The sequence below is a fragment of the Danio aesculapii genome, chromosome 9 (assembly GCF_903798145.1).
Source record: "Danio aesculapii chromosome 9, fDanAes4.1, whole genome shotgun sequence".
In the NCBI taxonomy this organism is placed as follows: Eukaryota; Metazoa; Chordata; class Actinopteri; order Cypriniformes; family Danionidae; genus Danio; species Danio aesculapii.
Window position 1 is genome coordinate 38,996,703 of NC_079443.1, and position 22,300 is coordinate 39,019,002.

Here is a 22,300-nt window from a genome sequence, read left to right on the forward strand (position 1 = left end):
GACTAGTTACAGCTACAATGTTGACATTTTGGAGCTTCTTCACTCTATCATCTAACAAATGTCCATGATATGTTTATATTTTATCAGAATATCATAATATTTCATTAATAAATATATTATATAGTGACAACAGCAATAAATTACTCACCCCAAAACATGAGTAAATGGCTGAGATGAACATGACCACCATCAGAATGACCAGACAAAGTACATAGAAGCCAACCATCAGTCCAGAACTACCAAACAACAAAAAGCAAACGATATTTATTATTAATCATAATTAAAATAGGCTCTATGTGAGAAGAAAAAACCTGCTTTGACTCTTCTAGCTGCTTTTATACTTAGCTGTCTTCACTTTTACAAAATCAAAATGAAAGAACGTTTCTGTCTGTGACATTGCCATTCAAATCTAAACAAAACCTCCTCTAAGCCTGTGGTTTATTTGAATGGACCGGAGAGCATTTGGTAGGATCAGGTGTTTCACTGCAAGGCTACTCACTGCGGCACAATGATGATCTGAATGAAGCAGATGAATAAAAAGACGAGGGAGGCACAGGCCACGTATGCGCCGAAACTGGCGTCAACCTGTTTGGAGTACTGACAGCAGGTGAGGAAAGACAAGAGAAAAGAGTGAGGTTACAAAAACTGTTTAAATCTCACGTGAAAGCAAGTTTAACTGACAGAGGGAAATGAAGGGTTAGATATTTTCTTAATCTTTAGTGCTTACTTGAAGTAAAAAAGTTGACCAAAAACATTAACTTTACTCACCATCAAGTGATTCACAAAAATGTATGAGTCTATTTCAGTTGAACACAAAAGAAGACATTTTGAAGAATGTTGGAAACCAACAGCCACTGGCTAGAAACCAAAAATAATGGTTTATAATCTTCAAAATATCTTCATATTCAACATAGATAAACTCAAACAGGTGGAACACGCCAACCTGATTTCACCAAGTAGGACATGTTCCTAGATTACCTTCCATGTTGATCCTGGAACAACATTCCAATCAACCAATTCGAATTAGGACATACGTTTACCGTTTATGTTAAGTGTAGGCTTACGGTTAGGGTTATGCACCTCTACATGATTGTTATCCAACTATTTTTCCCCTCTGATTTTGGAAATAATTTATAGTTATGGTTGGGTTTTGAGGTAGGTAATAGGTATGGATTAAATTTGTGAACAAAAATGATGTTTCAGGATCAACATAGACGTTAATCCAGGATCACATCGTACTTGGCAAAATCATGACGTGCGGTAGAGTAATGAATATGAGTAATGAATGACAGCATTTTCATTTTTGCATGAACTGTTCCTTTATTCATACATGTATATACATCTGCATCTTTCCTCTGGCAGTTAATGGATAAAACTGCATGCTTCTTATGGAAGAACATTGGTTCTTACACCTTTTCTAAAGGTGTAGTACAGTATAGTATAGAACAGTATAATGTTGTAAAATAGTATAGTATAGTATAGTATAGTATAGTATAGTATAGTACAGCACGGTACAGTATAGCATTCAAAGTAAAATTATTGATGGCATGTTTGCCTAAAGCCCAACACTGAATTTCTGTCATTTACTCATTAGGATTTATTTTGTTTTATTTAAATAGTTTTTATAACATGTTATTGTTACATATTTAGTATGCTAAATTATTTTGAAACCAACAAAATTACATTTTCAAGCAGTTTCAAGCATTGTATTAAAGAGCTAAGCCTTTTTTAAACCTTCAATACCTTAGATTAAAATTCAAGCATTTTAAAATATTTCCAGCACTTATACGAACCCTGCATGAAAACCATAGACTGTATGAAAAGCCATGGATATACTGGGCTTCTCCATAGTGAGGATAAACCCAACTTGTATAAAATAAAACCAATATTCCAAAGGAAACTACAAAACAAATGTTGCCAATTTATTATTATTATTATCATTATTTTCTGATATGCTGTATTATGAATAGAGTAAAAAAGTAGTATTGTGAATATGATGTAAATATTGTATATAAAACACAAAAATATGTTAAGTGCATTTTTATTAAACCGACTAGACATGGAACTAGACATGTTGGGCAAACAACAGACAACATGAACAGTAATTATCTACTTAAAAAAAATTGAATAAAGTCTCTGAATGATCAGAAGCTCTTCGCCAGACAACCAGCATATAACCTTCTAAAAGTGAATGTGACTGCAGATGTAAGAGAAATGTAAAAATAAACTTTTCTTCTATTAGCATTTTGTCACCATTACAAGAAATCCTAGTCTTGGATACATGGTCACAAAACCTGCATGCTTCTAGAAGAGTCTGTGCATCTCTCTGAGGTGGCGAAGGTCAGTGGTGACAAATGCTTCAAAGGTAAAACCATAAAATGAGTCAAATCACAGTGCGGCATAAAGACGTCAGTCTCTGACTCATTTTGAACCTGGACCTTGAATTTCATCTCCTCTATTCATCTCAGCACCGCGTCACATTTTCGAGCTATGCTCAAGACTTTTAGGCCGCCTGCACAACAGTACTAACATAATGGAACTCTGATTGGCTCTCTGCTCTATTTTTGCTAGAAACGTTTTACCAGTGACTTTAACTAATGATCCAATGAATGGTTAGTTCATGCTCATGTCACAATTTATTACAAAAAAAACACTAGAAGGTTAGATCATTTTAACAACATGACGTAACTGAAATCAGCAAAACTGCGTTACACGTCCCACAGAAAAATCAATTGTTTAAGCCTGTTAGGCATAAAAACGCAAGTAAATGAGCAACTGATGATTTTGTAAGTGGACAAAAAAGGTTTTTGGCCTTCTCTTCACTATGTGATTTCATATGCCTTTAGAAAAATTGGATTTGACTGGTGCTAATATGGTACTTTATTAAACTGGACAGCAGTAATCAGTGCTATTTTAGTAGGGTTATATACTATTATGGCATTTATCATATGAATTAAGGTTTTTACTATGATTTCATCTTAAGTTTGTATTTCATTTCCCTTTTAATCTTGGCAACTTTAGTGCTTATTTTGTTGCAAGGAGTTGCCAAGGCTTTAATGCAATTAATGGAAACCATATTTAATTATTAGTTTTACTTAAAGGCACAGTTCACAACTGAAACACCCTCCTGTTGTTTCAAAGCTGCTTCATTTTTAAATGTTGGTAACCATTTCAATTGTAACTGACTTCCTTCACTTAACCAAAAATGGCACTGGAATCAATGGTAAATAAAACCATTTGAATACGAGTATGAGAAAATGATGACAAAACTTTTATTTTGAAGTGAATTTATCAATATAAAAGTTGATATGTAAGGGATAATGTACATCCAGCCGGTTAATCTTGCCGAACAAAGCCTGACGCAAACTATTAGACACAGCACATTGATCTAAGCTCTAATGATTTACTAAGGATGAATGGATGGAGGGATAGATAGATAGATAGATAGATAGATAGATAGATAGATAGATAGATAGATAGATAGATAGATAGATAGATAGATAGATAGATAGATAGATAGATAGATAGATAGATAGACAGATAGACAGACAGACACTCAGAAATAAAGGAACGCGAGCTGTCACTGGGGTGGTACCTTTTCAAAAGGTACGCATTTGTACTTAAAGGGTCCATATTGGTACCTCAAAAGTGTATGTTAGTACCTAAAAATTAAGAGGAACATATTTGTAATTTTTAGGTACTAATATGTAGCCTTGAGGTATTAATATGGATCCTTTAGGTACAAATTTGTACCTTTTGAAAAGGTACCACCCCAGTGACAGTTTGCGTACCTTTATTTCTGAGAGTGTAGATGGATGGATGGATGAATAGAAGAATACCTTCTTCTCCAGGTCAGGCTCTCTGAAGGTCAGCAGAAATTTCTTGACGTGTTCGGATCGTAACCGGTCGATGCTCCGAGCATCAATGGCACGGCCCAGAAACTCGTCCACCTCATCCTCTGGATTCAGGTTTTCTTGCGTGTTTCTGAAAATTAAATGTTTAGATAACACAAGACACTGGTTTTCCATCTCCTTCATCCTTCTCTATTAGCTATTCTTTAACTTTACTATACAGTCATACCATTAAAAACAGAACTCTGGAACTGAGTTGATATTGTTCAGAAACAACAAATCATTGGCAAGAAATTTGTAGTCAAGTTCATGCAGTTCACAACTTCACTACATTTCCTTTCAATCTTCCATTGTGCTTTAACTATTTAAAAATGAACCAAAGTCAATGAAACATGTTTTTAAATGGAACAATTTAGCATTTGTGACCCTTGTCTTATGTTGAATGAGTGTCATTTTTGGCAACACCAATATAATCTTTGGCAAAAGAAAAATATTGCCTATTAACTTAACCACACTTAAAGCCAATATTTTTTCTTAATATTAAGATTATTTTAACTCTCAGATTCCAGATTTTCATACAGTGGCATCTATGCCAAATATGATCATATGATAAACCACACATTAATGGAAAGTGTATTTATTCAGTGTTCACTTGACACAAAAGTATCAAAATAGCATTGTAAACAAAGAGTTTGTAGCAGCTCACAGTATACAGAAATGCTTCATTAAAAACTGCCTGCACTGTATTTACACCTTTAATATATCTGCTGACTAGTAATTATGCTAGACAAGCACAGTGATGCATGAATAAGTATCAAGAGACCCAGCACACTTTCCAACACTGCTGTAAAAACGATGGAAACTCTCACATTTATGTGCATGTGTTGATTAGTTCATTGATATTTGGCATTTCAGTCACATTTAGATATATTTATTGCCTTAGTTAGTAATTGGCCTGCATGAAGCCAGTAGCACCAGCTCTGCACTTTTCTAAATGCAGAAAACAAACAGAACATTTTTCATATCCCTTGTGGGTTTTTTAAACTCTATTTATTGGTTCTTCCAACAATAAAATGAGTGTCCTCTAATGTCTCTTTTCCTATTTTAACCATAATTTAATTTAACTTTTGTCATTTTCTGCCCCAATCTGCCATAAACATATAAAAGGCCACATATTATAAATAAATTTGTGATACTGAGCAGAATCAAAATAAAGCAGAGTTACATGTTGAAGCATTTGCTTAATTAGGTTGATGAATTCAGAGTGTTTATTAGTTAAACAATTGCCAATACACACTCTGAAGGAGCTTCATCCAAAAAATATTACCTATTAACTCTATATGTTGGCTTTAAATGTGGTTCTTAATATTTAAAAAAAATTTAACCCTCAGATTCCAAATAATGTAAATACAGTATATATGTATATATATATACACATTTTACAATATTATAATGTTACTGTAACATATGTTTTTTTAATATATGTTACAAAATCAAAAGACAAAGGGTAAAATACGGTCCAATCGCACTACTGGGTTAAACTTGTACATTTAATTTTGAACCCAGTGTCTGAGTTTGTTAGTCAAAAGGCTGGGGTCAGTTTTAGTTTTTTGGAGAAAAAAAGAAAAGAAACGTATACTTGTATTCATCAAGAATGTAGATATCTATTATTTCTAATATTTAAATAAATGCTATTCATCTGACCCATTCAAAAGGTTCTAGTATCCAGTATCCAGAAATGTTTTTACATTTATAAAGTAATAAGTAGAAGAAAAAAAACAGCATTTATGAGATATTGTATCACATTTTAATTATGTTCAAATAACTGTAACTTGTAATAATATTTCAAACACTTTAACTGTATTTTTTAAATCAAAACTCAAGCCTTGATGAGCATAAGAAACATCTTTCAAATACTTAGACTCCAAAACTTTTAAACCAAATTCTATAATCCATTATTAATTGATACAGTGTGTAAACAAATGTGCTCTGTATACTCACTTGTCTTTGGGATCCTCAAATCCCTGCAACAAAATCGGAAGAGAAAATGTATTATACATCAATGCAGCATTTTTTTTTTTTTTTTTTTACAATCAACACAACAGCGACCCCTTCTGGAGGAGACAGACATGAACGCTTCATGATTAAAAGGGTTGAAGAGTTTTTGCTTGGAACGTGTTTTCACAACATAAATTTTCATGTTGGAGTATTAAAAAAACTTAACTCAACACTTCATTCCAAAACAAGCTCCCTTTACATTCCACACATAAATCTCTACTCATTTCTTATGCTGTCTTACCGTGCATGACACAACATTGATTAATGCACTGACAAAAGATTAATAAAGAGAAAAGGGAAACGGAGAATATAAGGACAATCGTATATAACTACAGAACTTCTAACAGAATTAAACACATGATAACTAACATTGTGGAAAAAAACAACAGATTCTTATGGCTTAATTTGTGACCACAAGTCCTTCATTTTGAGGGAATTTAAATTGAGACCCCACTGAGATCAGACGTAAACACTGACTGATTTATTATAGTGGGATATAGGATGATGGAGAAGAAACTAAATAGGTTCATTCTGCATACATGGTTGGTGTTTTGTCTGTCCTCGAAGGGTTTCAAACTATCTCTACACACACGCACGCACGCACGAACGCACGCATGCACGCGCACACACACATACACACACACACACACTAAAAGTTTAAAAACTTAGTGAACTGCCAGCCTACAAAGAGTTTTCTAAAATCTGGAACACATTATAGAAGCAGTTAGAGATACTCAACTCACAACTGATTTCAACAGAGTTAGGATGTTTCTTACCGATCCACAACATTTCTAAAATGAATGCATTTATTTATGCACAGGATATATATATATATATATATATATATATATATATATATATATATATATATATATATATATATATATATATATATATATATATATATATATATATATATATATATCATTCTAATATTCTAAAACACTTGCATAAATTAAATATTCAGCAATAACCTGTATATAATGTTTTAAAGACCATACAAAAAAATTAAACCTAGTGTGCCCAAACATATTAGCACCCCAGTTTCTAGAATGTTTTGGATAAAATCCCGTTAAATAAACACCTCCTTACTACATGTTAAAACAGCTGACTCATGGGTCAAGGAATAGAACAAAAATTCCCATTTCAATATAAAATGACCATTGTAATAGTTTCTAACCACTAAACACTAGAGGAGTAAAAAGCATCCATGAGACTAGATGCATAAAAATAGTCTAAATTTACAGTCTCAGATCCACTCCCACACACACACAGGGCAGCATGCGTGTATTCGCTCAGCACAGTCGCTAATGCGTTATACCATTTGTTTCTCTCCTTCAGGCCAATGTGAGCTTCTAGACAATACAACAGACCAAAAGCAGGTGCTGTTGTTATTATGGCACAGATATTCAGCATGTCGGTTTATCTGCTTTCATCAACGCTCACTGTTTGTGTAGGTGTGGACAGATATCTGGCAATTACATGCCAGTCTGAGCTCCAGCAGGAGATATTGAGCAGGATTTATCTGCGCCACTATCATCACCCAGCAGAATCGCACAAATAATTACAAACAGGTTCTCTCCATCTGCTGTTGGTTGGGCAAACAGATATTTCAAACGCAAAATCCACTGGTTGAGCCAATGCTAGCGAGCTGTGCTGTTCAGGATGCTGCTACCCTCTACTTACAGATGATGTAACTACATTATTTATGTTCAAAAATATATACATGTCTCATTGTCTGCTAATACCACTGTTGATATTCCACCTTGTCCAATTATTGGTTTATTTGGGGTTCTCCCACCTGGCCACACTTCACCTTCTCATTTTGCAGACTTTGTACCCTTCTTAAGCCTTCAGTCTAGGCGGTTAATTCTTGTGAACTGGAAGAGCCCTCACCCTCCTTCTCACAATTGTTGGATAAGAAATGTTCCTTATTTTATGAAATTAGAGATAATAGGTACTCTTTTCACCAACCTAACACTATTTTCATTAAACTGTGGGAACCCCTTCGCAAACTATCCAAACTTTTCAGCTTGATTGTTCTTTCTGATTGAGTCCCCACTACCAACTCCCAACTCAGTACTGGATACTAGTTCTGGTTAGCACATTGTAGACCTGTATTTTCTGTATGTAAGATCACACTAGTGTTTCCTTTCTCTCTTTTTTTTTTTTTTTTTTTACTCTTTAGTGTATTTGCTTACTGTTGCATATTTTAGTTGTCCTTTAATTTGTATTCTTTTGTAATGTACTTTACAATGTATAAATAAAGCATAAAAAATAAGTAAATAAATAAACAAATAAATATTATATAATAAGTTTGAGGCTATGCTGTGGCGCAGTGGGTAGCGCTGTCGCCTCACAGCAAGAAGATCACTGGTTCGAGTCCCTGAGTGTAGAGTTTGCATGTTCTTCCCGTGTTCGCGTGGGTTTCCTCTGCGTGCTCCTATTTCCCTCAAAAGTCCAAAGACATGCAGTACAAGTGAATTGATTAAGCTAAATTGTTTGTAGTGTACAGTATGTGTGTGAATGAGAGTGTATGGGTGTTTCCCACTGATGGGTTGCAGCTGGAAGGGCATCTGTTGCGTAAAACATATGCTGGATAAGTTGGCGGTTCATTCCGCTGTGACGACCCCTGATAAATAAGGGACTGAGCCGAAAAGAAAATGAATGAATGAATGAATAATAAGTTTGAGGTTAGTATTTGTGTACTAAATATTTTTTCTGTTACAAGCTCTTTTACTAGCTCATAAGAAATAGTTGATCTTCTGTTTATTACATGCAAAACATATAATAGCTAGTCACTGGAAAATACAGAAAGCCCCCCTTTTAAACAGTGGATTTGACTTATTATTTGGCATTAGAAAAATTAACGTATATAGTTAGGAGAAAACTCAAACATTTTTTCAAAATATTTAATTTATAATTTATAAGATTTCTGGAGAAAGCTGATACAAATCTTTTGTCCATATAACTAGCATCACCTAGTATTAATTTGCCATTGTTTTGATACATTTATATTATATGTGTATTTACATGCATTTATTTATTTATATACTTGTAGAGCAATTGCAATCGGTTTCCTTAATTGGTTTGAGTTACTTTTGGGTTTTACAGTGTGGCTTTTTGTGTGTGTGTGATTTTTTTAGTAATCAAAAGAAAAACATTTAATTGAAAGTGAAGTTTTCTGCAACATTATGAAAGTCTTTTTGGTCAATTTAATTTGGTCAAATTTGGTCAAAAAAAAATCTTACCCCAAACATTATTTAAGCTTTATTTCATTTATTTAATTTCATTTCATATTTTACTTTATTTTATTGTATTATAGAGGATATTCTATTAGAGCCCTAACAAGTAGCTAAAAAAGAAAGCGACCATTTTAAAATGTTAAAATTTAACTATCAGAAAGGAGTAAAAAAAAAAATAATAGTAAAATGAACTATATGATTTCTTATTTATTTACAATTTCTTTTTTATTTCATAGCTTGAGTTTCGCATTGATTTCCCTGTTCCTCCTTACTATGTTAACCAAGATGAAAAGGAACAGGTAATTCTGACTTAAAAAAAAAAGAAAAGAAAAAAAGAAAAGATAAAGGCTATTCCCCTGGTGTGCATAGGAACTAATTGCTGGTTCCACTTTGCCTGATTAAATCCCTCAGGCCGGTATGTGAGGCAATTCAGCTTTATTTAATTAGTGTTGTTCCCTTTGGGTTCCAGAGGCGAAGAAGACCAGAGAACTCAATGAAAGAACATGGAAGACCACAAAGGGCAGGAGACCCTTTACATGTGGCCCCTAAGCAATGTCCTTGGGATTGTTTAGGCTTAGTTAACACAGGACACAAAAAGCCTCCCCTGTCAACGACCTTATCCTCTGACAGAGGCCCTAATGGGTTTTAGACACGCCAATTAGAGTAAATTCAAACAGACATGTTTTTTTTCAGCACACAGTTAATATTCTCATGCAACAAGGGTGGTAAATGCGACCCATTCTAAATTGCAGCTTCCTCACCATCCTCTTCATCTCCTTGGAAACAGAATTGGCATTCAGGTGATTATAGAAGGGCCGGTCGGTCCAGTGAGTGCTGTTATGAGTGACCGAGTTGGTGCGCTGCCGGTTCATCTTAGCAATCATGGCCTTTTCTTCTTTCTGTGAGAGGGATTATAAAACCAGAGCAGTATTACGGTCTATGATTTCTCAATGTCAGTCATTAGCTAGCATGTTGTCTGACGTCACATTTCCCTGAATGCATCTACAGAGTTCATTTGCATTCATCTTCTGCATCATGTGAGTCATGCCATTTCTGAGCACTAGGTGTTTTTGCATTAGAAAAAGGCTGTGAATATTAATGGAGAATGATCGCTTGTTCAACACCAGGTGTATTGGATTACAGAGTTTGTAGAATATTTTAAAAATACACAAACACATCTGAAATAATAAATCTGAATTATAAAATTGAGGCATATCACTGCAAATGAATATGTAAAGAAATTTATTAATAAAAAAAAAAAAAACATCTAATATTTATCACTTTACAACCAAAGCATCTTGATTATATTAAGACAGGGGTCTCAAACTGCCAGCCCGTGGGACATTTATGGCCCACCCTCCTCCTCCCTCCTGCCCGCAACTGACATAAAAAATATAATGAGATTCGGCAAGCCAAAACGTATATTTTTGAACCACCATCATTGCTGTGCAGTCGTGTCTAGCCACTTGTGGTTTTGACCCGCCACCTAGTCGACATTTAAAATATTGCATTTGAATTGGATTTACTTTCATTTTCTCAGTGTACGGTCGAGTAATTATTTCATGTGTTTTATTTCTGCGGCTGATTTAAACATTAAAATATATGTCTGTAATTGCTCTATTTTTACTAAAGCTCTATATTTGTAAATATTCAAGGGTCGTTTGATTATTATAAGTTTTATACAACTTGTGTATTGTGTAACAAATATGATAATTTCACTAATATTTGATTCAAATGGTCTCATTTATTAGATTTTCCTCATATGCTTATTAAGATTTGCATAGAAACTATGTACATTAGATTAAATTGTACTGCTAGTTGAATTGAACTTGTTAAAGTAGACGCAAATTTGTTCATAATTTCCCCCTCTTTGTTGTAGTTTTACAAAAAAAGAAAGAAAACCCCAATTGGTTGGGACAGAATAATTATTATTGTGCCTATTATTTGTAGTATTTTCATAGCAATTTAAACAACCCCTTCAATGTGTACAACAAGAAACAAAAAGAAATCCATGAAAGAATGACTGAGTGTGTGTCTAACGTTCGTCCACACACACTACAACCACAGATATATTTTTTAATCACTGGTGACAGGTAATGCTTGAAATATAAACGTCATATCTGTTGTCCTAAGATGCATCGATTATGTCAGGTTTCCACTTTTTTTTTTGTGCTTGAATGTTAAAACAGCCCTCCTATAAATTGTCAGTCACTGAAATGGGCCCCCGCCAATTTGAGTTTGAGACCCCTGCATTAAGGGAGGCAGCCATTTTGTTTCGCTATTAAAAATATTACATTTTAATATACAAATAAGCCATTATTTATTTGGAGACATTCCTTGTTCAAAAATCTGAACATTACAATTTTTTCATTGTATTATTTATTTATTGACATCTTTATTAGAGCCAAAGGGTGTTACAGATGTGATGTTTGGATTTGGATTTGTGACTTGAGATTTGAATCTCTTTATATCCATCCACAATTCAGAAAATGCCACAAAGAGTCAGAAAAAAGTAAATGTCAACATTTTTGCAGAATAAAATGTTACACAATCAGGGAAATAATGAATGAAGAAATCCCTCTTTATAAACCTTGAGAATTCAGATACTGTATGATTAAAACTGAGGTTGTCCATTTGTGAGTGCTGCTTAAGTAGAGATTTATTGCTCAGTGTTAGGGAATAAAACTAATTTTGAGAAAACTGCCTTAAATATATGTATTGTAATTGAAATCAAATAATAAATAAAAGTAAAAAAAAAATGGAACACTTAAACCTGCATTTTGGATATTATCTTTACTGTACATAACACACACACAAAATAAAATGCACAAAATGTAAAAAAAATTGACAGGTACATGTTGCCTGTTTTAGCTAAAAATTAAAAATAAAAAGTCTCACCCGCTTCTGACTGCAGCCCACAATGAGGTAGGTTTCAATGTTGTGCTTCTTGAGATACACGTTTCTTTCTCCACCAGATCCAGGTTCCACATCATAATCCCCATTCAGGTAGTTCAGAGTGGCCTTGGTGATATGTATTCGTCTGAGATGATTTGAAAAAATGTGGCATTAACGTATAGTAGGCAGAATGGAGTACTAGTGAGTACATGCTGCCTATTATTTTTCATAGTGTGAGAAACGGAACATATGAGGCAATAAACATTGTCATTCTCACCAAATTCCATTCATTTTGGGATATAAAACATTCATTAAAAATATTTTTTTAAGTTGGGATGGTATTACATTCAGATTGTGGGATAGTCATACACTGAACATAAAACAAAAATTAAAAAGCATGCATGCGTATTTGTGTATGCATGTTTGTGTATAAATAAAATCTATTAAAATACAATATAAAGTTGAAGTCATAATTATTAGCCCCCCTGTATATTTCTCCCCTTTATGTTTAACGGAAAGAAGATTTTTTTTTTTCAACATATTTCTAAACATAAAAGTTGTAATAACTAATATCTAATTACTGATTACATAATACAGTTTTACTAGATATTTTTTCAAGATACTAGTATTCAGATTAAAGTGCAATTTAAAGACTATATTGACCTTACTTTTTATGTAATGTAAACTGCTTTTATTCTAGCCAAGGGGTGTCAAACTCAGTTCCTTGAGGGCCGCAGCCCTGCACAGTTTAGTTCCAACCCTGCTCCAACACAATTACCTGTACGTTTCAAACAAGCCTGAAGGACTTAATTAGTTTAATCAGGTGTGTTATATTAGGGTTGTAACTAAACTATGCAGAGCTGCGGCCCTCCAGGAACTGACTTCGACACCTGTGTTCTAGCCAAAATAAAATAAATAAAACTTTCTCCAGAAGAAAAAATGTTATTGGAAATACTGTCAAAAATTCCTTGCCGTGTTAAATATAATTTGGGAAATATTTTAAAAAGAAAAGAAAAAGGAATAATAATAATAAAAATAAATAAAGAAATATTTTAAAAAATTATATATATTAAAAAAATATAAATAAATAAATAAATAAATATTTAAAAAAATTTTGTTAATAAAAATCACAAGAGGGCGAATAATTCTGACTTCAACTGTATGGGTTCAAATTATAGTAGGTCGGAGGTCCCTCATATTAATCTAAGATTGAAAACCCTGGCTAAGTTTTTGATAACGGTTGTAAATCAGGTACTACATTTACAGTATACAAAAATACTATGCCAAATATTGTTTCACAATTGAATAATTTTGACTGAATTACTGGATTAAACCATACTGAAATAACTTGAGCTGATTAATGACACTACTGCCTAGTTCAACTCCCCATATCTGAATTTTTTTTTAAAAATCATATTTGATGAATTTTACAATAACTGAACTAAACTATATCGAAATCAAACGGAACAGACCTGAATAATGACACTTGCTTATTTAGAGCTGCTTTCCTGAATTCAAAAATGACTATTAATTGAAGTCTGCATCAATTACTGTGAATATGTGCTGGAAAAAGGACTATATAAATAAAAGTGACATGAATTGACATGACAGAAGTGGTATGCTATTCTGAACAAAGCTATGGTGAGAAAGATAACAGTACAGAGACACGTCTAAGCTTGCCTTGTGTTAATGGAAAAAGAATCCGTTTTTAAAAGTGAAGAGACACAGGGTGTTCAGGTGAGAAAACATGAGCAAAAAAAATAAAAAATAAAAAATACAAGCAAAGTTCATGAACCCACCCTGCTTTGCCCCCAGCTTCCATGTGGTTGGCCAAGGTGACATCGTTGGACCAGACATCAAACTGCCATTTCCTTAATCCCAGCACCCCGCAGTGAACGCGCCCGCTGTGTATTCCAACACGCATGTTGACGTTCACACCGGTGACTTCCCTCACCAAGCTGGAGCACACACACACAAAAAAAAATCATAGAATTGTTAATTGAGGGATTCATAATTTGTTTCTATGCTAATTTTAAACTCTGAGGTGATATTAAAACTTCCAATGTCACTAGACATTATTGTGAAAGCGGTTTATAAGCTTTTGAAAAAGTATGTGGAGAAAGTGACATAAGCTTTGCCACCATGTCACCTTTAGTCAAGGAGAAAGGGGATTTTAATCTACTGAACCTTAATATAATTCTTGATGACTGCTATCAGCTCAGAGAAGAAAGTGCCTTTGCAGAAACAATGATTTCTCCTTCAGAATGTGGTGCTTTAAACGTGAAAAACACAGTGGTCAATCCAGCCAATAATATGAGTTATTTATATTAATTCATTTTCCTTTAACTTAGTCTCTATTTCAGATGTCGTCACAGCGGAATATACTGCCAACTATTACAGCTTATGTTTTACGCAGCAGATACCCTTCCAGCCACAACCTAGTACTGGAAAACACCCTTACACACTCATTCACACACTATTCATACACTATGGCCAATTTCGTTTATTCAATTCACCTATAACGCATGTTTTTGGACTGTGGGGGAAACCAGAGTACCCAGAGGAAACATAAGCAAAATAAAAAGATGTTAAAATAGTTGTGCAACAAATATCAGTGTTATTTGGATTAAAACTGTAATCATTAGGCATGTTATATAATAAAGCCCAAGGCCAAAAATCACACAAGAGACGGAGCAAAACAAAACAGAAAAAAAAATTTAGATGAAAAATGAAACAAAAAGCCAAGATGAAATGAGAGTTAAAAGACACAAAAAACAAAGATACAATAAAACTAATCGCAAAACAACTGAATTCAAAGCAAAATATAATGAAAAATAAAAGCCAAAACCACACAAAAAAAATACTAAGGCTACAGAAGTCACCTTTAAGAAAGAAAAAAAAAAAACACATGATTATCCAATTCATCCCCTTGGTTTATAAACTGTACTTACATTTGTTTAACACAGTGTCTCAACCACATTCCTGGAGGAGCACCAGCTCTGCACATTTTCTGTATCTCCTTAACCAAACACACCTGATTCAGATGATCAGCTCATTAGCAGAGATTGAAAGACCTATAATGGGTGTGAGACATCCAAAACATGCAGTACTGTGGTCATTCAGGAACATGGTTGAGAAACACTGGTTTAACAAATTGTGCCATATGGATTATTAAACCGTACCCACAAACTTCCAGATTGTGCACTCCGATTTTGTAAACCATACCTTTTTTATCCTTACACAAATTTATAACTCGTGCACTAAAAGCCTATGCAATAAAAAAGGAATCAATTAAATTATCATTTAGTTTTTAAACACAGTAGATGTAATGTAAGACCATTGCCACACATAGTTTTTTTCCATCCCACAAGTGACTTCCTGGGCTATGTATATATAAACATAACGAACCTGGAAATTTGCTGTTCTTCTAAAAATTTCGTCAGTAAACAACAATTTGGAAATCTTTAGGAACTGATTTCAAAAGTGCACACATGGATTAATTCAATTCAATTCATCTCATCTCTATTTCTACAATGCTCTTTTACAATGTAGATTGTATCAAAGCAGCTTAACATAGAACATTATAGTAAATTCAAACTGTGTCAGTCCAGTTTTCAGAACTGAATTTCAGTTTAGTTCAGTTCAGTGTGGTTTAATTTTCACTGCTGAAAGTCCAAACACTGAAGAACAAGTCCACCGATGTACAGCTCCACAGGTCCCAAAACCAAGCAAGCCAGTGGCGACAGTGGAGAGGAACAACATTTTTTTGATGATAAACCAATTGACGAAAGTGAAGGGAAAAAAAACCTCGAGAGAAGCCAGGCTCAGTTGGGCACGACCATTTCTCCTCTGGCCAAAACAAAAGTGTTATGTGTTTGTTAGTATAGATTAAACAAAACTAAAGGTACGGTTTACAAAATCTGAGCTCACGTATTGATAAGTCATAGGTTCAGTTTAATGTTACGGTTTATAACAATTTAATAAGGTTTATATTGATGAATTAATTTTTTTTTCTCCTACCAGTTAGTAAACAAAGAAAAATCAACTAAAAAAACTAAGCAAAAACAATAAAAGCCAAAAAATAAGAATAAAACAGCAAAAAAAAGTCTAAACAAAACAGAAGACCCAACAAAACAAAATTATATAACATCTTGATAAAAATCCTGTATAAATTAAAAATATTTTACCCTGTAGAAAATATGAAAAATTAGGAATTGTAACGGTTTAAGAGGAAACGGTGGCTTTCTCTTTACTCGCTCTCAATAAAACCAACACAACAGTATTTCCTACATTTGACCTAAGTTCACCAATTTCAATATAATAAATTAATTCACAACCTTTTTCACAAAACTCATCTCACTTTCCCTTTAAAAAGAAACCCTAAGGTGGATTCATCACTCCCCGAAATGCACCTTTCCACAAGGCACATCAACAAGTTACCAGCACATCATGATCCCGACGTCACACAGCAAACAAGCCATCAAACTCCTTCGAACATTGAGTGCGACAGGCAAGTCTGCGGAAAAATGGTCTCTTCCTGTGACGGGGTGCTGGGAGGCTGGCTGGAGCTCAGAGAAACACAGACACGTGCTCAGTGGAGCAGAAAGCCAGTCACCAGTGCCATTCCTGCCTTAACAAACAACTGCTCCGACATACCGAACATTAGAGGAGTCAGGCCTGCAGACACGTCCACACGCACACCAGACAAATAACTCAGAAACAACTCAATTAAACAATGACCGACCTGACTAATTAGAAGTGGCGGACAAACCCACTCAGGGCAATTCAAAGTTTCTAGAAAGAACGCAATGCTTGGGACAATTTAGTCATTACTAGTAAAATTAAGTGTTCTGTCTGAGCTCAGCCTTTCCATGAAGCTTCAGTTAAAAGTGGCTGTTTCCTTGGATACAAAACAGATTCTGAAGATCTTCCTTCTTCAATAGTGAAAAGATGCACTAAACCTTCAGAAAACATTGATCGAGTGACATTTCAGAGGAGGTGAAACTGATTATTTTAGGAGTGCTCGAGGTCCATTTTTTTATGTTTTCTATTATATTTAAGCCTGTTATCAAATTGTGATTTTGTTTTATAGAAAGTATCATCGATTTTAAACTGCTTTCGTATTATAAGACCATATATATCTCAGCGCAGCGCAAATGTTTGAGCATGCTATGATATTATCATGTATCTTATTGTGCAACAATCTGGGGTCAAGCAACTCAGTCAGTTGTTAGGCCTGTAATGTCACTTTACAAACAAAATTTAAAAGTAATTGACAAGCGACAACCTCCCACTCTCCCTCATGAAGCTTATATGAAAGTAACTGAAACTGCAATTCATCGAAATTCCACTAGGCCTGGCTCCATAATAGAGCAAATTTCTAATGACCCCAATGTTAAAATGGCCAGCTTTACAGCAGAAAAAAGGCATTTACAGCCTGATACAAAAAAATGATTTTGGATCATATAGCTAATATTACCCTTCATGACAACTATGAGAGGGTGAACTTTTTAGAACTCATTCGTTTCGTTTTTATTAAGTCTGCATAATTAAGGGTGTGGCCACTTGAGTGAGGTCTCGCTGGCTACCATCACCTCACCTCAGCTGATTCCGGCTGATTAGTAGCTGAGCTCAGCATATACATCATATTTGTTTTATGTGGCTTTACACCGTCTTTCAGAATTATTTCCTACAATCATCAGATAATATGGCATGCTGTGTACACTTAATTATGCTCACAAACAATTCAAGTGGCCTCCATTTACCAGGTAAGTGAAATTATATACTTATATACTATATCTATAAATGTATTTGTTTAATTTAAGATCATTTATCATTTATAATTTTCTTTAGAGCTGTAATTCACTCCAGAATCTGAAAGATTGATTAGCTGTAGGCTCTAGAAGAGTCATCTGAAATGCTGTCATACAGCGTTATGCCTGGTTTTCATAAATAGCCTTGCAGTTACCAACACAGACTATATCTTAAGTGTTTGGAAGTAATTTACGGTTTCCTACTTTCAACATCGTAAGAACAATGTTTAGTGGCTTAGTGTATTACAACAGTGTTTTTAAAAGACTAAACACTTTATTGATATAGTATACAACCAAGCACAAGTGGTCAGAACACAAACAAGTCGCAGGTAATGAAGTATTAAGCATTTCTCCCATAGAAAATCCCATCTAAGCAAAATGCAAGCAGGCATCTGTAGCTCCGCTCACGCTCCGCCTCTTTGCCCTTTTTTGGTAACTCTCAGAAGGCACGATTACACGTGGCCACGCCTACTTGTAGATTCATTTGTACTCTTCAGAAACCTATAGGTGACGTCATGGATACTACATCCATATCTTTTACAGTCTATGGTAATGAATCAGAAATCAATGAAAAATGGCATCAAGTGTATACATGGTCTTGCCCCTAAGGTAGTCTGTGAGTTGATACATAAATTCAGCAGTGATGTGGCAAAGACTAGAGGGGCAGTAGAATCCACAGATGCAGAACCACTGTGGGTCAGTCATCCTTTCCAGTGAAAGGTTAACATCTATGGAATGTCATGCCTGTTGATTTAAAGTTACAATCAGAACTCCCAGTTCTACTGTAAAGCTAAAAGAATGGTTGAAATCTTTACTGCAATGTGAACATTGGGTTTATTCTTTCAGGTTTACATTTCTCTTTAGTACGCAGATTGACTTACATTTTATGTTTGTGGCTCTGTACAGTATATACTGTACATACATGTTTGTTGTATTTTTTTTTTTTTGTCGATTTCTTTTGTGTGAAGCATAACCAGGGACGAGGGCTGCAAATTAGCTTCATGCTTTAACCTACAATACCCTATGTATGTGGCATTGGTTGTCTTTATATAACAATATCAGTTTATTGTCCCTGTTAAACAAACAAACAAACAAACAAACAAACAAACAAACAAAAACAATGTGCAGACACAATGTTAATAATATTTTATGTACTAAAACCACATATCAATATTCCATCTAAATTTCTACAAGTTAAAAATAAAAATCTTTCCTTTACTATTATAAACACAACTTATCATTACTGTCAGGCAGAAGCCTTGTATTTACTTTTTTATGTCATAAATCGATGTTGTTGACCCTTCCATCTGTGGATTTGCTAAATAATTAAATCAAAATGAAAAGCCTGTGAACAAATTTCAACTTCACTGGATCCTAAATTTGTCTGCAAATCCTCCCTCCTGCCTCAGTGTTAAATAAAGTGCACAGTTTGGACTGTCTCTTCTTGTTTGCATTTCAAGATGAATAAAGAACAGGTTGTTTAAATGAGTACAACATTTTCTTTACTCAAGAAACATTATATATACAAGCTAATGATTTAAGAGCTGCACAGTGGCTCAGTGGCTCACTTCACAGCAAGAAGGTCGCTGGTTTGAGTCCTGGCTAGATGGCATTTCTGTGTGGAGTTTGCATGTTCTCCCCGTGATCACGTGGGTTTCCTCCTGCTGCTCTGGTTTCCCCCAGAGTCCAAAGACGTGAAGTACAGGTGAATTGAATTAACTAAATTGTCCGTAGTGTGTGTGAATAGGTGTGTATGGGTGTTACCCAGTACTGGGTTGCGGCTAGAATTGCATCCGCTGCATAAAACATATGCTGGAATAGATGGTGGTTTATTTTGCTGTGGCAACCTCTGAAATAGAGACTAAGCTAAAGGAAAACGCATGAATGAATGAGTGCATTAAGCATCTGATGAGTAAATCTATTATAGTCAAAGCCTTTGCAATACACTTAATGCTTTATAGCATGATAAAAAAAGGAGCGCCTGCATACTGTAGCTTCCACCAAATGTCGAAGCTTGTAAGTTTAACTGCATGGTGTAAATTACATTATGCTATTCTGCATGCTTCAGTAATTTGTTTTCATCCAATTATTTCAACACATTAACGCATGCGTTAACACATTAAAATAATTAACGCATTAATGCATTTGCGTCAACAACCATATTAATAATATAATGACACGTGTATGTTTCTGATATTACACCGTATTCAGTGGAAATCAAAGTTAGAGAGTAACCTACAATTTCCAGGTCACTGATTCTTCCTTTTTAAAATTATAAAACCAAGAGTAACAAAAAAAAAAGTTTTGTAAGCATATTTGTGTGAAATTTGTATATTTTATTCAAATATTTCTAAATTCTTTTTTGAGCAAGGACATTTTGCCACTGTTTAAAATACTTATAACATTATTGTTAAATTAATACACTAAATTATACCATTTTCTTCTTCTGAGAAAACTTTATTTATTTTAATTTGGCTGGAATAAAAGCAGTTTTCAAATTTTAAAAACTATATTTAAAGGTCAATATTATTAGCTTTATTATTAATGATTAGAAATGAATTATTAAAAATATTATGTTTAAAAATGTGTCAAAATCATGGTTCCTCCTATGGGTCCATCCCCTAATCAGTGCTCATTGCCATGCGTGAAAATTTGCTGGCTATCACACAGCAAAACAGGTAAATCAGTTTCTTGAAGCTGAAATCATTGAAATGGCCAGCCGAGTGTCCTGAGCTACATGTGATTGAAAATCTCTGGAAAATCCTTGCTGAAATACTTCTGTGACTTTTTTTTGCATACATATTGACAGAGTACCAACTATGACAACATGCAATTTAATGACATGCAACATGCAATAATTAAGTTAATAAATCTAACCAAGTAAATACGGTGTAATAATAGAGGGGTTCTCAAAGTCTCATTATAAAATCCAAATCTGATTGTCAAAGGTCTGGAAAAAAATTATTACAACAAAACTATTAATAAACACGCACATACATTATTCAACAATTACAAAGAGTGACTTTTGCATTTAAAAATAATTTAATAACAATTGCAAAAGTGGCAAAACTGCTAGTGACAAATAAGAAAAGCATCCAGAGGTAGGCCAAAACTAAAATGGTGCAAAACACAGAACAGTCTAGTGTGAGAAATGACACTATGTATTTTGTCAGCTGACTAAACTTTTGTTTCATAGTGGCATTTGACATTTCTAACTCCAACTCAAATGATCTCAAACAAATCAAACAGAAGAGTTTTGTGCAGAACTGGAGCGAAATGAATGAATACCTCTCTGTCAAACTATTCTCTTCGCAAACGTTTCTTTTCTGTAAACTGACATCCACACCCATTCAAACGCTCACTGTGGTGAAGTCATGAAGGTGCTGACTGGATGTCATGACAACAGCTTCAAACAGCAAACCTTTAAATGTCACCTTTGGTTTCAATTTGAACCATGGCCGAAAGTAACTAACAAGATTATAAACTTAACATGCATTTATCAAAGCCGTAAATCCACACTTTCATTCCCTTACACATAATTAGTGCTCTTGAAATATAAAATATAGGCGGGTAAGGATTAAATTCCAGAGTCCGGACTTTGAAAAGCACTGCAATAATGAGACGATTTGAAAAGGGACATCAAAGTAGATCCATTTCTGGGGATCACAGCAGGTCTCGATTTACCACAGCATCTCCTGTGTATCTCCGGGCTGAAGTACATTTTTAGAGGGCATTTAAAAGAAGACACAAAAGCCTTGCTGTTCCTGTCTGACGAACAGAAGCAACACTGTCATACTCACGAGATTGCTTCTATCATGTCCACTCCCATCTCCACACAGCAGTGCGCATGGTCGGCACGGGCCTCCGGCAGCCCCGACACACAGTAGTAGCAGTCACCCAGAATCTTGATCCGCAGACAGTGATTCTCCTGGAACACAGACAACGATAATTTAGCAGAAATCACAGCCCTGCAATGACATATGACCCTGGACTACGAAAGCAGTCTCATGCTGCACAAATATCAATGGTAATATCCAAAAAATGCATTGTGTGGGTCAAAATTATTGATTTTACTTGGATGCCAAAAATCATTAGAATATAAAAACCATGCTCTATGAATATATTTTGTAAATGTCCTACTATAAATATATCAAAAACTCTATTTTTATTAGTAATATGTATTGCTAAACACTTAATTTAGCCCATGTCCACAACTATAACATTTAAAAACTCATATTTTTGCTCCACTTTGACATTCCGTTTACATTGAGATGGCATTTTTGGGAAATAAATCTTTTTGAAAACAGTCCAAAGTGGATAAATTGAAAAAGTCATTTTCGTGTTGCAGTGTGGATAGAAAATTGAGGCTTTCGAAAACAACAACGCATTTTAGTCATGTGACGCAATCAAGTGACCAATTCAGCTAACATGGGGGAAG

The 22,300-nt window shown here is 34.4% G+C and overlaps 1 protein-coding gene across 1 annotated transcript in view; it reads right to left on the minus strand.

Annotated features, from left to right (window-relative positions):
• Positions 1–22,300, minus strand: part of adcy5 (adenylate cyclase 5) — a 152,139-nt gene that overhangs the window by 17,482 nt on the left and 112,357 nt on the right. Inside the window, exons 5-12 of the mRNA XM_056465659.1 lie at positions 21,663–21,790; positions 13,849–14,007; positions 12,053–12,194; positions 9,916–10,053; positions 5,853–5,875; positions 3,840–3,984; positions 500–597; positions 149–236 (exon numbers count right to left, since the gene is read on the minus strand). Coding sequence (XP_056321634.1) covers positions 149–236; positions 500–597; positions 3,840–3,984; positions 5,853–5,875; positions 9,916–10,053; positions 12,053–12,194; positions 13,849–14,007; positions 21,663–21,790 — 921 coding nt within the window. The remainder of the gene's footprint in view (positions 1–148; positions 237–499; positions 598–3,839; positions 3,985–5,852; positions 5,876–9,915; positions 10,054–12,052; positions 12,195–13,848; positions 14,008–21,662; positions 21,791–22,300) is intronic.